The 16,262-nt window shown below is 43.1% G+C and overlaps 1 protein-coding gene across 7 annotated transcripts in view; it reads right to left on the bottom strand.

The window, feature by feature from the left end:
- LOC126869961 (mushroom body large-type Kenyon cell-specific protein 1) overlaps positions 1 to 16,262 on the bottom strand; it is a 90,344-nt gene that overhangs the window by 18,178 nt on the left and 55,904 nt on the right. For 5 of the 7 annotated variants that reach the window (XM_050627196.1, XM_050627195.1, XM_050627198.1 and 2 more), the window contains 4 exons: positions 1,734 to 2,650; positions 1,309 to 1,623; positions 481 to 720; positions 199 to 278 (listed from right to left, as the gene is read on the bottom strand). In XM_050627196.1, the coding sequence (XP_050483153.1) occupies positions 199 to 278; positions 481 to 720; positions 1,309 to 1,623; positions 1,734 to 2,650 (1,552 nt within the window). Of the gene's footprint in view, positions 1 to 198; positions 279 to 480; positions 721 to 1,308; positions 1,624 to 1,733; positions 2,668 to 16,262 lie in introns of all 7 variants that reach the window. The other 2 variants (XM_050627197.1, XM_050627202.1) reach the window with 2 other exon arrangements.

The following is a 16,262-nucleotide window of genomic DNA, read 5'->3' as shown; positions in this document are numbered from 1 at the left end:
ACTAAGCATCACAGACGAATTTCAACAGCGCCAAGACGACTTTTTTTTTATTTTTTATTTTTTATTTTTTATTTTTTATTTTTTTTCTAAACAGCCTGTGACAGCGTCGGAAAAATACGATCGATAGCTAGTTTTCGTCGGTGCATAGCGAGAACGCGAAATCGTTTAAATATTCTTGTTAAGAAGAAGGTTACTTACTTGAAGATACTCTTGGGGTCGATACCTGCTGTCATCCTCAGAGGTATTTTCTGTTGTTCCAATAGAGATATGTTGTTATCCTGCGACAGAAAGCGTCATCGTGTCATGCATCAGCATTTTCTTTTTTTTTTTTTTGGTAGAAAACGCTCTAGCGTCGTAAAAATAAATGATAACGTAAACGAAAATGTGAGAAGACGATAATTGCGTTGACTCTTATGTTTCGCGTTTCTAGACGCAAAGGAGAAGGAAAGCGAATCTACCCACGCCAGAAGGAGCACGTACCTGAGAATTTTTCGGTTTGGCCGAGAGGTCGAGAGGTTGATCGGCTGGCGTTGCACTGTCCTGATGAGGCTGCACCCCAACGAGAGGCGCCTCCCTTGGTGGCAGACACCACTGAGGCAGTAAGGTAGGGTAGGTACCGGTGAGAGCCGCGGCGACCACGGACGCCGCCATCGGGTCCACCTGGACCGACATCGGTGACTCGGCCGATCGCGAGCTGCTGCTACTGTCGCTCTGCGGACTCTGCAGGATTCGCGACATCGAACGTTATGTTCGTCCGGCTCGTCATTGGTCGGCGGAACACACGGAAAGGAACTGATTACCACCGGCGTGGGAGGGAAGAAACGATCATGGAAAAAGGAGCACATCCTCGTCGACGTTGGAGGACAAATCGAATCCTGATCAAATTCGCTTTTCGCCACGCAGGAATACGGGTCCGCCTTCGTGAAACTTTTATAAGGGCGGCGTGTCAAAGCGATCAAAGCAACGGATGCGAAGAGACGTACTCTTTTGCGCGTGATAATAAAGAATTGAACGTTTCCTAGTGTCCTGCGCCGGAGGACCGATATCCGTCATATATCACGTAAAGCGTTGTCCTTTCCGCGCGATTAATTATGCGCTTTGAAGAATTTCGCGTTGGCTAATGCAGTTTTATGCGCGACGAATCGCATCATGGCGACAGAGCATTCCGAGTCAAACCGGTGACGAATAAATTAGTCCTCCAGCTAAATTATTCTTCGATCGATCGTCAATTGATTCGTATTGAATAACGTCACCATGATGCGAACAAGACAGGTTCCGCTTAGCCATGGTTACGAGAATCGTACTTACGAGAGGTGGTTGATCATCGTGCGGTAGCTTGCCGTCCAGGCAAAAGTAACATTTGTCTAGCGGCTTCCAGTCTTCTGGCGGTGGGCTGGTGCGTCGGCTTCCAATAAGAAACGGCGGTACCGCGTTTCTAGCGGCTGCTTCAACCTCCCGGCACGGCAACCCTGACCTGATCGCATCCGAATCCGGCGTCGGTGTCGTCAATATCGTTGGACCGCCTCCAGAACTCGGCACTCCTTGCAACTCCTCCTCCGTTTTCACTCTCAATGAACCCTGCGTCACCGGTGTCCGCTCCAACGCGACTTCTTCCGTTCGTTCCTGTAACAAACACCGTTACACGTTATTATTCGCTCTTTCTTCGATTGCTTCACCCTGCCGCTCCCCCCCCCCCCCCCAAGAAAAGAAAAAGAAAGGATTCTACAACGAACCTTGGTCCCTTCCGTATCTGTAGCGTTGGCAGTCGGATAATCCCGAGATCCTCGATCGTTCTCCCTTCTCAGAGGACTGACGGGCCTGTCGGCGTCTTCGTCGAGCTTCAGCCGTTTTTCCGCTTCGGCCTGCCCCCTTCCATCCTCCTCTTCCTCGTTCTCTTCGTCGTCCTCTCTGTCGTCGGTGGCCTCTCCGTCGTTCTGCCGGCGTTTGCGTCGCCGCCTCGTCGCGATCGTCGTGGTTCCCGTGGTCATAACAGCGGTGGTGTTCGGCGTGGTGATCGTCGCGATCGTGCCGGTTGCGGTACTGGTGGCAAGTATGCTCGTTCCCGTTGTCGTCGTCGACGTGGTCGTCGTGCCCGTCGTTACCGTGGTCGTCGTCGACGTATCCGCGGTCTTCGTAGCCGATTCCTCTCGGGCGACACCGTTCGCGAACTCGTCCTCGCCGACCTCGACTTTGATCTCGTCTGGCCTTAGGCGACGGTCTTCTTGTTGCCGTTGTTGTCGTTGCTGCTGTTGCTGTTGTTGCTGCTGATAGTGACGGTGGTGATCTTGAACGGCGGAGGGCTGTAGGTGATGGTGGTTCTGCAGGTGATGCCTTTGCAGGCTCTCCTGCTTGATCGGGCCCGTTGTCGTCGCCGTCGTTGCCGCTGTCGTCGTCGTTATCACCGGTGGCACCGTCGTTGTCGTCGTTATCGTTGTAGGTAACGAGGAGGACGCAGGATGAAGCGGACGCGACCCAATTTGTTCCAAATTCCCGGGCACCACCGGGTCGCAGGACGACGAGAACGCCGGGTAGAGCCGGTGGTGGGGCTGTGCCGTCACTGATTCGCTGCTGCGAGTACCGCTGTACAGGGTGTCCTGATATTGCTTCCATCTCCTACGGCCCATCAACTCCTCCGCTACCCGTTCCAGACCTGCGACACCATCGTAACTGCATCAAACAATGATGAGCGCCACTTGCCCGCAAACCCCTGTACAACCATTTTTCTAACCATACGCTCCGAGTATAAACGAGACTATCCTTATTTGCGCTATGGCAGATTCGTCTTGCAAATTTTCCAGGCGTATTGAATTTTTCGTATCGATTAAAACGATCAGATTAGATCAACAGTGTCCGTTACTGTGACGAGCGAGCTTGACGAACGCATACCGCCTAGCGCTTCGTTCTTACGGACTTGTGTATTTTTGTTTCGGTATGGCCATACGAAGACTAATTTTTCTTCTTCGTTATAATTTCTCAACTCGTTACATTCGAACACAAGTAGTTTCAAAATAGGTGATCTATATTCAGGGAGTTTCCATAAAGAACCGAAGACACAGCTAATGTTATAGCAATCGATATTTTTGACTTAACTGGAAGAATAACTAAACCGTACATTTTCAGTGCTACAGTCGAATAAAAAGGGAAATTTTGAAATATAGAATTGATTAACAGCATATGAAATTTCAAAAATTACTCTATCACGAAACACGATGAATATAACTTGTCGCATCTTTTCCCTGTGGTTTTCACAGTTATACGACGTGAAAAATTTTGCACTCTTCTATCATATGTGTCTTCTGTTGCAGTAAGAACATATAGATCATGTGCTTGTTAGATATTTTAAGCAGCAAGAGAATTCTAAAAGCAAAGTGGCATTATGTATTCGATTATTGTTATGTTTCGAAATATGCTCGTATACTGACATATACAATTAAGTCGTTAATTATATCGTAATTGGTACTTCGTATTGCAATAAATTGCCAATATATATATATATATAATATAAGTAATTTATGCTTAGTTTCGTTTACAAAAAATTCCCGTTCGCATCTTATCTGAGACACCTGGTCGATGAGATGTTCAAACAATTTACGAAGAAAGAAACAACTAGTTATTTTTACGCGGACTCCGTGAAATTTACTGAACCGTTAAAGGGTTAATCATCGAAGTCGCTAAAAGGGCAGCGATAAATCATTGGCGGAGAAAACGCGAGGGCCTGAGCTCGTGGAAAACGCAAGTTGCTCGCGTGAATATAAAGATCCGTTAACCACGATAGCTCTCTGGTAATGCACGTCGATGTCGGAATCACCAAAATTGCATGCTCGAGAAACCGACCGGACGCGGTGGTTTTTTGAAGGACACGGCGGTAACACGCACGGCCCGGTATATCTGACAGAATGTCGCAACGAAGAAAATTGCGGCACATCAAAAGTGGCGGTGCAATGCGAACGCATTTGCTAATGTTTCCTCTTCTCTTTTTTCGCCGATCGTTCTATCGGATTGCTTTAGCTCCATTGCCATAACGATTCTCCCGCTTCGAGCTGCCATTTAGAAATCCCGTTCCGTAAACGATACTCGCGCTATTATAGCTTTTTTTGTACGTTCGAGTCGCTGTACAGCGACTCACGCAAGCATTTGAACATTTGCTATAGGACATTTTTCTGAATATATTACGTGCGTTACGTGGAACTTTTTGGAATTCCATTCACCGGTTAATGAGATAGAATTATTGTAATTACGTATATCGGTAATATTGGAAACCGATTCGAACGTGCGACAGTTACGAGACATATACCTGCAAAGACGTATTTAGTAAAAAAAAATTCGCCCGCAGCATACGAGTATCGACCATCTTCAACGTACGATAAGCGTCGAAATAATTTTTTGATCTCCGCGAAGAGTAGATAGGTTTGCAATAACTATTTCCTAGCTTCTATATATATTTTCAGATTCGTTTCAAATCTCACCGATATAATCGCGCCAGTCGTATCTCATTACGGTGTAATAGGCTTTCACAAGTCACTGTACACCACTGTGATTCTCAATCCTCCAGGTACAAAATTCGCTCGATTTTATGAAACCCGAGAAACGTGGAAGATTTGTGGTATTTCTAATTCGATGACTAGGGGCCGTAATTCCTGCGCGAGTAATTCGCCACGCTCCTTAAAATCGCTATCGATAGATGCAACGATAACAGGACTTTTTAATTTCCTTATCCAAAGGTCAAACAGTCGAACGTTATCGCAACGACGTGCCGTGTCTCGCTGGTAACGGCAAAAGGTTCCGGAAAAATCAAAATCCGTCCCGATATCATGCTGTACAATTTTTAATGCATCGCTTGCGACCGATATTAATTCTCAAAATAAATATCCAACGTGAAATATCGAGTTCCAATGTAAATTCAACCACGTTTATTTTTCCTTCGTGATCGATATCATGATGAAACTGTCGACAATTCTATTTCGAAGCAACCGAGTAAATGCGTGACGACACAAAAATGGTCGACGCATGTAGTCGGTGAGCCAAGAAAAAAGTCCACGTAATCTCCTACGAACACCACGATAAAAATTCTCGATACTCGTACTCGCTCTATTCATCGACCATGCTCGAATTGGGCCGCAAACGCGTCTCTTCGCAGAGACCCACTTTGAATGCGTCAATTGATTCTAAACAGACACCCGGTACGGTGGCACGCGTCCCGCAAATGCACCATAACTGTCACGTCATTTGGTCGTCGCGTGTGCCACGAGCACATGCCAGCCGATGAATGTACGTAAATATATTTGCATGTGTAGGTAGAATTCGCGTGCGCAAGGAGATGGAGCGTGGTGGCGATTTTTCATGGCTGCCGCCTTTATTTCTCGCCGAATTGATTTTGTCGTCCAGCCAGCGCGGGATAGTCGCGCCGATTAAACTTCGACTCCATTGCCGCGAATTTCTACCACGTCGACCGACATCGCCAACTTTTCATACCGAACCGCGCCAACGTACGCCAGTGATTCTGCGCGTACTCTTCAAATTCCCGCCTTTTGGTTCCGCTTCTTTAAACCCTCAATTTCCTGTGTCTCACTTTCGCCTATAATCGTATAACACGCATATGCCGATTCGGATTGTATCGTACGAAAGTATAAGAGAAAGATAAGAACCAAGAAGTATAGGAACCAAAATTTTGAGAGTTGCTAAGAAAAGAAAAAAAAAAAAAGGGAAAAAGAAGAGAAAAAGAGAAAATATCAGAGAATATAGTTACGTTCGGTGAATATCGATCGATAAGGTTATATTAAACGCTAGGTTTCGCTGCAAAAGGAGTGCGCGCAATGAAAAACATCTGAATAAATTATTATTGTTTGTCGAACGTTTCGAACGAATGACGACGCCCCCATCGTGGTAGCCCATCGTCGTTTGTACGGCCATTATTTAAACGCTCTAGTTCCACGCAGCTTATCAAATACAGGTATAATGCCAGTTTGCGGAAACGCGAACTGGATCTGCGCCGAGCGTCGCCGCTGCGACATATCTGCTTGCACGCGCTGCTGTCAGAAAAACGTATGACAAGCATTACGGTCAGGGCTGAGTTTATACAGGCGGACTTTAAATGCAACTCCAGCGAAATGTGTTATTTTCGAACGGGTAAAGGCTTATTTCGTAATTGTCCCTGGGTCACGAAAATCGAATTCCTAAATCACCTTCGTGTATTACCGGCCATCCGATTTACGACTAGATGTAGCAGGCGTTCCTATATTTTCTGCAAATTCGACGTCCCTTCCTTGCTATCGTCACACGCCCATTCTTCGTTTCTTCCAGGCGAGTCAATAACGTGACTAACGTGTTTCACGGTAACATTTAGCCGCTCGTAGATTTTAATACCGCATCGATAAGAGGAACACAAATTGCACAAGTTAACGCAATCACTATAATTCGCTAATCGGCGTATTTAGAAAACCTCGAACTTCTTCGTAATCGAACTGAGCATGCATCGAGACAACCACAACAATTATACGAATCATCATCTCGCGAGAACGTGCGGGCCCCAAGGCCGCGCAAGTGAGTCATGAAAATCTGTCCAGAATAAGGCGATCGTTACACGAAATTTTTTTTTCTACGTTAAATTTAGCCTTGTTCCGCGATGACGTCAAATCCAACTCATCTACTGCCGCGAAAGAACAAAAGGAACGCGTTGTGCTCTAACGCGCGTACAAGAACAAGGAGGATAGTCGAGATGCAAACATTTCTTTGTATTATTTAGCTCGTGAACGATTCACGCTGCTGGTCGTACGAATATCGCCACGTTTATCCTACCGCCTTTAATTAAAATGTGCTACTTTTTTTAGTATTTCCGAACCGGTAGAAACCCAAGGTTTATCGCTCTATTTTCTGTCATCTTTGCTGCTCATCGTCCGATTCAAAGTATTTGGACATTTCTTAAAACGCAAAAGTCAGTTTTCGTGAGAAGTAAAGAGCGACGGAAGCTTCAAATGTTTCAACGTTATCTTGAAAAAACTGGGAAATATGCTGGATACGATAGTATTAGGTCGTCCGGTTGTGGACGCACATTTTTCGTTTTACATTATTTTGTCGAATTACGTATGATCCATTTTGTTCTATCAATATAAAGATTACAACGTTCGACGGATTAGCTTTTTGTCGTTTGTATAAAGATGCGTCGTTGTAAAAGACGTGCCCGTAAAAGACACTTTTCAGACAACCTAATGCTTTGTCTAAGGAGAATTTGACATTTTGACTGGATAAAATGTGACGTTACAAGTAAATTGTGTGACTCTTACCGTTTTCATCTTCCAACTATTTGGTTAGAAATTTGTTATTTCGTTTTTGCTACGAATCGAGATTTCGATGCTGTCGAGTATTATAGAAGCTTCATAAATAATGAACTCGCAACTTTATTCTTTATCGCGATTCGCTTTCACGACGCGAGAAGAATACAATGAAATTTTAACAAGGATAAGAATAAAATGCTATTTTGCAAAAAATAACTATAGACGTCAATTTCACCTGACTTACATACGTCTTTATAACCCGCGTCATGGATTTATAATTAGGCTATGGATATTTATGTATTTGTGGACAATTTGAATATGCAAAAATATACAGAATACGCACAACATGGAAAAATATACAATGTTGAGTATTCGTTCCAACATTCGAAGGATGACAAACAATACACGCCACGTTTTCATAAGCATGTTCATAAAAATATGAATCTGCATAAATATTAGCAGACTACACAGAATGTAAAATACTAAACGAGATAGAATTTGTAAAAATTGTTCAGTAAATGTATAACGAGTAGGTGTTCTAATATGTACGTAAGTACACAGCTATACTTATGACCAACAGCGTACACGTATGATACGTAAATACGATAAACGTTAATCACGCTAGATAAAAATCTAACACAATTGGACAACCATGGCAATTTCTAATTTCATACGATACGTTTAAGAAAAAATCGTTAAAAACAATCGTCTCGGGATTAATGATACTACATATGCAATCGATGTACTTTCGACGGCGAATGGCAGCTAAGATTCCCCTTTTCTTCAAAAGGTCTGATCAACCTCGTCCAAGAGTATCCGAGTGTACATATAGCTCAATCCGCGTCTACTGGTTGCAGCATCATCGACCTTGCATATAATCAATGGTTTCTGAGAGAATAATCCGCTAGGAAAGTAGCAATCGCGCTTTTTCCTCTCACCAAGTTCTTCGACGAGTGGGCGGCGAAACACGGGATCCGGATTTCCAAATGAATGAACGTAGCCAGCAGAATGCAACGATATAGGCAACGGAGTGAGGAAAGAGGAACAACGTCTCCGGGGACGAAACGTCTTTTGCAAGACATTTTCTAATGACGTAAACTGCGCCCAACCGAAAACGCAATCTACGTCTCGTAGTTCGTAACGTTCGAACCAGATCCTTCCAAGTTAAACTGTAAATTGTATCGTTCGCCACGATTATTTAAGACCGATCGTTCTAACCAACTGTGTAATACGGTACGAACGCTACACACTGTTAAGATACAGAGACGACACGAAGAACATGCTAAGAACTTGACGCACTCGTATCACCAACCATAAACTGTAATAACTAAACGCACACTACGTAACTCTCACTGGAAAACTGCTGGTATCGCTAACGCGAGAAACTGAAAGCCCCTTAAAACTTCAAGTTATACCATGTAAGCATGAAACGCTTCTCGCGATAAATCGTACACGTTACATACACATTACTGAGTAAAACAGAAATACGATTATTCCGACGATGTTCGGTATCGTTGCTCTTCGATCGTTTCTAATCTCGATATTTTTGAAGAGAACGGCGGAAAGAACGCTCGCTGTTCGCTGGATATTCACGGCGAGCAAAGTTCCCGTCCTTGATCGATTCTAGAAGTAATTAGACGGGTGGCGGCGCGCCTTTGGATGAAATTCCAGGCAGGAGGTGCCGAACCAATCTTATCTCGCGTGCCATTTAAGAAGAGGAAGAAGTAGGGCAGATGACCACGCCCGGGATTAAGCCAATGATGACGTAGACTTGGCACCAGGAACTTCTCCAGTGTATAAAACGATTATCCCCACCATCTCCGCCATTTCGTTGCAATAAAACGTTGCCGCGCATCGAAAGAATTTCAGAAACTCGACCCGAGTCCGACGTTCGGCCGAGTATCTTAAATTACTCGAAAAATTCCAACGACCTTTATGAGAATATCTTGTAAAAATTAAGTAGCTGGTATAGATATCTGTACAGAGGTGGAATATTTCAAAATAACTTAATAGGAATTTAAAATGGAATTTCTTCCGAGTATCGAGGCTTTGCTATTTCTTTGGAAAAACTCTTTGTAGAGGTTGAAAGAGAGCGGAGCATGTTCCGGGAAAATAACAAATGGAATCGTGTTGGAGAGGAATTTCCGGTATTTCCCTGATCCAGCGATCGCTATGGTCGTTGTCTTGATAAATGGTGAATCAAAATGAGGAAGATTCGAGAACGAAGGAGAATCTACTTTCCACGGGCGTCCTCCGTGAGCCGAGGATATAGCGGCACCATTCTTCAATTCTAAATCGAATGGCCTCGGGCCCCATCCAACCAATGGCGGAGCCGTAATTTTAGATCCAAGCGCGCGCGCTATATTTCCCCCACAGTCCTGCGTCTTGGTGCTATTCCCTTGGTCCCGTCACTAATCGCCGGCCCGTTTCGACCAATGGCAATCCGGTTTAGACGAGAGTAGAAGGTTAGGAAATGGGTGACCGGGCATGGTGGGGCTGCAGCTGGCTCTCACGGCGCACAAGGCTATCCTTTGTCCGAAACTCGCTTGCGATTCGCCGCCGATGCTAAACCTTCAGGACGATAATAACCAAACAATTACGATAACGACCCCGGTGCTGGCCAACATCTATGCTTCCGGTCGAGATATTATTTCTCGTATCCACCGAATTTCACTTATCTTATTGATATTTGCTACAGATCGACCTGACACGAAATCGAACATTTTTTCATACAGAATGTCGTACTTTTGATTTCCTCGAAACGATCCTCTTACACGTTTGCATCGACGTGTCTTGAACGTTACGGTTCGTACACGTCGTGACAGACATGTACCGAGGCTTATCGTTTCAGCGTGTCAGCCGTGAACCGTCGCGAAAGCTTACGATCGAAGATCTTCTAGTACAGATTTGACGATTCGATGATTCGACGAGGTAAGTATCGGCGAGAATAGACGAAAATCCGCGGGATCTATTTACCGTTACGGTAAGTAGCTGGACAAACGATCGCGCGATTGTTCGTAGTGGTGATAAATAGCATCCATAAAGAACGGTTAGGTTTATTGCGAACTCGCTTTAATTGCAACGATCCGGGTGTCTTTCGCCGGTTCGAAGGATCGTTCGTAACACTGGCGTAAAAATATTCTTGGTCGCCTACTCGAAAGCTATCAGCGTCGCTTTGTTACACGATCACGAGATTCCCATTCACCGGCGAGAGATCGGTTACTAGTTTTCGAGGCGAGCAAAGGACAGAAAGCAAGATGGATGTCGAAATCCACGGAGCGTTACTTGTCTCTCAACAAGGCATGGAACCCAGCCGTGCCTCATTAAGATCTTGAAACGATGCTTGCCAAAGATAGAGTCTCCGAAGGTTATTTGTTAATCTCGCCGCGATATTAACACCTGAAGAATTATCGGTGAAACATTACACGCAGAGACGGGATTCTTCGAGCTATTCGAACGATTCAACGTACGTCTTGCTAATGTATTCTAACGAGGTAAACGAAAGTGAGTAAACAACGCGATTTATCGAGAGAATTGTTGCACGACTGTTCTCGTAGAAGAGAAAAATCTGGACAAATTATACGGAACAGGAAATCCCAGCCGCCAAAGGCTGTTACAAAAGCATGGTAACGAACAATGTACGAAGAAGGGCACAGCCTTTTCAGCAATGCTTCAACTCCTCTAACTGACTAACGAAAAGTACCAGCTGCCCCCGAAAATTTTGGTCTTTCACTCTCTTTGTCCTTTAGACTTTAACGTTCGTTCGAGCCGTCACCCCGTGTACCAGACGCTAGGCGCAGTCGATGTATTATCGAGCAACTGCTTCTTTTTCTTCAACAATGTTCGTCAAGGTGTGCACGCGTCGGTACGTACACAGATCTACGTGAGAATATGTACGAACGTAGGCTGACCTCGCGGACCATTCTTCTTCGTTCCTCCTTCTCTCTTTCTCTTTCACGTTCTTTCCCTCTCCTCGGCTTGCCTCCTCTCGCTCTCTTTCGCTTGCCATACCGCTCTCCTTGTCGCTCCACCTTTTCGCCTTCTCTCCTTGCCACTCACTCTTCCTCGACGATCCTCCACTGGTATAATGACCTCGGGAATCACTGCTCGGGTCGAACTAATGGAGCGATATCGTGCAATGAAATAATATACTGGAACAATGTGAAATTACAGCTCCGGCCGCTGCATTTACCGAGAGCAGGCCAGAATTTTCAAGATTCTGTAGCGGCGCACGAGTAGAGGACAATTCGAATCATGTTGTTGTTTTGTCTCGGAGTATCAAGATCGTTAGGGTACAAGTAACGTAAGAATAAATAAACTGCGGGCAAAGCAACGTCGCCGCTACGCACAATCGTCGAACGAAAACGAATTTGAATTTTCCGACCCCCCCCCCCCCCCCATCCGAGCAGTATGAATAAATCGACACAACCGAAAAAAGTTTAGCATCTACCAGTATCGACGAACTATCTAAGTGTTATCGCGAGTTATCTACCGAGTTATCGACGAGTAACTAGCGACCATTTATCGAGTATTAATTAGCAATTTTACTTTGCCGTTTATACACTGTACGAGCGACTCAGTTCGAATATAGAATATAGAATTTAAATATATTCGACGGTATCGACAACAAGCAATAAAATCTAAGAAATCTCACGGTCAAACATCCTATATACGAGTGCTCTACGATTCGCGACTCGATGATATATGCACCGAGACGCAAAGAGTAAACAGAGACTAGCCCGCCTCCCCCACCCACTCCTTTTTTTCCTTCTCGCCTGTTTAGTTTGAATAGCATCTCCTTTTTTTCTGTCTCTAATCAATCGAGAACGATGCACGACTCCTACAAACCGGTAAAGTCTCGGTCGTGGAGCCGACATTCAAACTCGTGTCGAAGAAACTCGCCATACCACTTGGCAAACGTTATGCCGGTACGCTAGGTATTATCCAACCTGGAACACGATGATCACGGTGTTCACGTTCAAAGTTACTCGAATGGAGCTGGTTAAGGTCGGAAGTGTATAACAAACTTCTAAATGGCAAGACAACTTTATCGTCCGTTTCCTCGTGTCTCGGCCCTCGACGCTTCGCAAAAGTGATAACAAAAACGAAAATCCTGTTGATATGGTGAAAAGGAACGTGGATCGGCTCGTACTTTCGTCATATTTTAGCTTGCTAAGCGATGCAAGCGGCAATCGGATACCAGACGTACCGGCACAGTCGTCTTGTGACCCATTTATCGTTCGCTGCTGTCTAATGTTACCCGCGGGAAGAGTTGCATTGCAAGATTGCCGTGTGGGTTACGTGAAATTCACGATTTTAACGCGGCGATAAAGAAGTGACATTGACGAATTGGAATAGAACGGTTGGAACGCGGCACGGCGGAAGTGGGAAGGACATCATTATGTCGCGTTCATATATCAAAGCCTTAACATCCTTTTTCCATGCCTAATTATTTTGATAACGAAATCTGTCGCCAAATGCATTATGCGACGCCGTCTGTGAGTCAACACTTGCAAGCAACGCTCTATTCGATCAACGATGGAGTAATACAGATGTTTTTAATTTCAATCGAAAGAACGTACATACCTACTGCAAAACTCATTGAAATATTTAAGACAATGGTATTGGTAATTGCTTTGGCTCTAGCTCTATTTTAGTTCGCTATATTATTCCTTTGTAGCGAACCAGAAGACAGTTACGTAGAGATCAGTTTATCTTGTACTTCCCAATTTTAGTGCACTGTGTCGACGCGCAGTTGTAATTATAAAACGAATACGATGCTTATCAAACGCCTGTGTCACATGGAAAATTAAATCATACCTATATGTTGCGGATTTTATTACAAAGCTATTTTATGCTTACAGTTAGCATGTGCCTCACTTACACTTACGAACGAGAGTACCCGTTATGTAAAAAAAGAGAAGCAAGGGAGGAAAAAGGGCGAGTAAAAATATAAAATCGAGTTTCTATTCGAGAGTCTCTATATCCGAATATTTTTGTTACTATCGGAATAGGCAGGTATAACTACTAGTGTTTTCGACTCGGCGCTGAAAACGAACAGCGAGCGAACGATGTGGACTAGAAAGAAATATCATCATGATGTGTGTTTAGACACGGGTTGCGTCCCAGCGACGAAAGGTGCGACATATAAAAGAGAGAGAGAGAGAGAGAGAGAGAAACAAACGTGAGGACAGAAATGACAATAGTCAGCGTACAGGAAGTATTACGAGCTAAAAAAAGAAGAACGATATGCAGTGGCTCATGAAAGTATTCAAACGCTTACCAAGTAATCTTTTTATGAATATATTGTGTACGTTGCGTGGTGACCTTTCGAAATTTCATTAACGTTAAACACGACTATCGTGATTATAATAGTAAAATTAGAAAGCAACCCGAAAATGTATAATTTACAAGACTTACTTGCCGTAAACATACGTTTAATGGAAAATTAATACACAGTATCAATGGTAATCTCAGACGTACAATTAGTGTAACAGATGGTCTCGATACATATTGCGGCTTATTAATATATTGAATAATTGACTGTTCAAGTGTTTTGTATAGTATATAAAGTTTCTAGTATCGTTGAAATGCTTAGGTGAACCACTGTATAACCGAATACGAGAACGAAGAGATACGAAGAATAACCGAAAATAAAAGAGAAAGGGAGATAAATCGGATAAGGAGTTCCAGGGATAAAAATGCAAGTGAAAATAAGATAAGAATAGAAATTGAAAAGCAAGAATAGCGAGGACGCACGATGGAGAAACAGTGGGAGATAGCACGTTCGTTGCACGTTCGCAACGTGCAGGCGTGCGCAGAGACACATGCACACGCGATAACGTTGACAATGGGTGTGGACATACACTTGTATCAACTAATATCGTCATTTTGACGTCGCGGTAAAGCAGAGCTTTGTGCGGATGAAATTCGATGGCCGATCCAAAAAGACAGATTAAAATGCAACAGATCACCGTCGCCATCCGTTATCGGATTAACGTTCCCAGTTTTTTTACTAGTAGATCTAACGGGCCGTTTCGCAAATTGTGCCGTTTAACGGGAAATCTATAAATTTATTGCTCGCCGACGGAAAAAAAGGCAAGCGACCCGTTTTCAGGACAATCCACGCGTTTCAGTTGGACAGGTTGATTGTATTATTCGATATTATTAATAATTTCATAGGCAGTCCACAGCGTGTATTCTGTATTTCACTGGTTCTAATTCCTAAATCGGAAATATTTTACAATTCAATTGATCTTTGATACTTTCACAGTGTAACAGACGAGAAACTCGAGCAAGTTGTCGAATATGTGCTATAAAGTATAGGTACTATAAATTTCACGTTTTAAATATTATTATACCGGCGAATCTATTAACGAAGTTGTTAGACTATGAAAGGTTGAATGTGAACCAATCTATAATTGGTTTACAAGTCACAAATTACGAATTACCGATATTAATAGTCTTGCGTAGCACATACAGGAACATGTTGGCCAATAAAACAAATGAAACTGCAGGTTGTCCGATCATCTTACCTGACGAAAAATTATGAAACGATGAAAAAATATTTTCTAACCTATGACTTGTAACTTGTCAATTTACTTATACATACGTCATCAGCTAGTGATCCTGGTGATAGAGATTTTACCGAAATATAAAGAACGAAATAATTACATAGCTGTGAAACTGCCCGTACTAAATATTTCTTTATTCGATTACACCGTTATATGGTTAACTTAACACTAAATTGAGCCCCTAAGCCAAGATCACTTATGCTTCGAAACTAAACACAGTTACCCATGTGACCATACGTTAAATTACCGACAGATTAGGCGGTTCTGTCTTAAGACCACGAAAGTGCTGACTCATAGAGGACACTTTAGGAAACTAGTAGACGATTCGTTCGGATTTCAATCGTCACGTTTTATACGTACATCGTTTGTAGTGCTATTGACCTTTTTATGTGTTTGCAATTTGTTTTTCTAAAAACCGCTTACGGATTATCGGGAACAGTGTAAAACGAAAGATTTCTTCAGTTTCGGCTGGTTTTTTAAATCATTGCTAAATTTCGCGAATTACGATCGTGTCGAATGTAATGGCCGGTGGATTAGTGTCCGGGGACCACACGTCTTAAAAACTAGGATGCAAAGTAATAGGAACGAAAGAGAAGAAAATAATCGTTGTTTTGTTACTTAGTGCATTATCGATCGAAACTTTCATAAATCGGTCAAAATTGCCTGTAAGACCTACTTTCCTGATTTATGACGGGTAAAAACGCATCTTACGAGGAAATACACAAGGTATATCTACAATTGAACTAACCTACGAATGCAACCAACGAATGCAGCTAACAAGTGTAACCCACGGTGCCAAATATCCACGTAATTGTAAGTACTATACACGCTTTCGTTACGAATTTGTCGCATGTTCTTTATCGTTTCGTTTATTTCGTACGAGATAAATATAAAGTTCAGATAGAAAAGTGAAAATAATTGAATCGGTAGGTACTTAAAAATCTTGACAATCGCAATAAAATATGTCTGAACCATATAGACCGTTCTATGGAAGCTACTTGCGCTGTTGCACAGCACGATTTAAATAATACATGGGACAGATAACTGGTAGACAAAACTGATAAAACGAAAAAGAAATTGTATCGCGAAAGAGATAATTTATCAAGTACAAAGGGGACAAAATTACCGGTGTACAATATGAATTTTACAACTAAAATCGACTACTCGCTGCAACACGTCCGTTATATTTTACAAGGAGAATGATCATTAATATCGTTTATTGATATTAATTTCTGTCAAGCTTCGTAATTATCTGACAGGGCATGTGATCATTTAATGGATTATTATGCGCTTCCATCTGAGTATTAACTCATTTTCCACGTTTTAAAAAACAGCTCGACACGGTTCGTTGGTAATTTTCGAAATTGTTTACACGCGATGCCTGGGCTCATTTACACATGGCGAAAAATATTTTATA

The sequence above is a fragment of the Bombus huntii genome, chromosome 10 (genome assembly GCF_024542735.1).
Source record: "Bombus huntii isolate Logan2020A chromosome 10, iyBomHunt1.1, whole genome shotgun sequence".
In the NCBI taxonomy this organism is placed as follows: Eukaryota; Metazoa; Arthropoda; class Insecta; order Hymenoptera; family Apidae; genus Bombus; species Bombus huntii.
The sequence above is the reverse complement of the archived record's forward strand: the minus strand, read 5'-3'. Positions and strand labels throughout refer to the sequence as shown.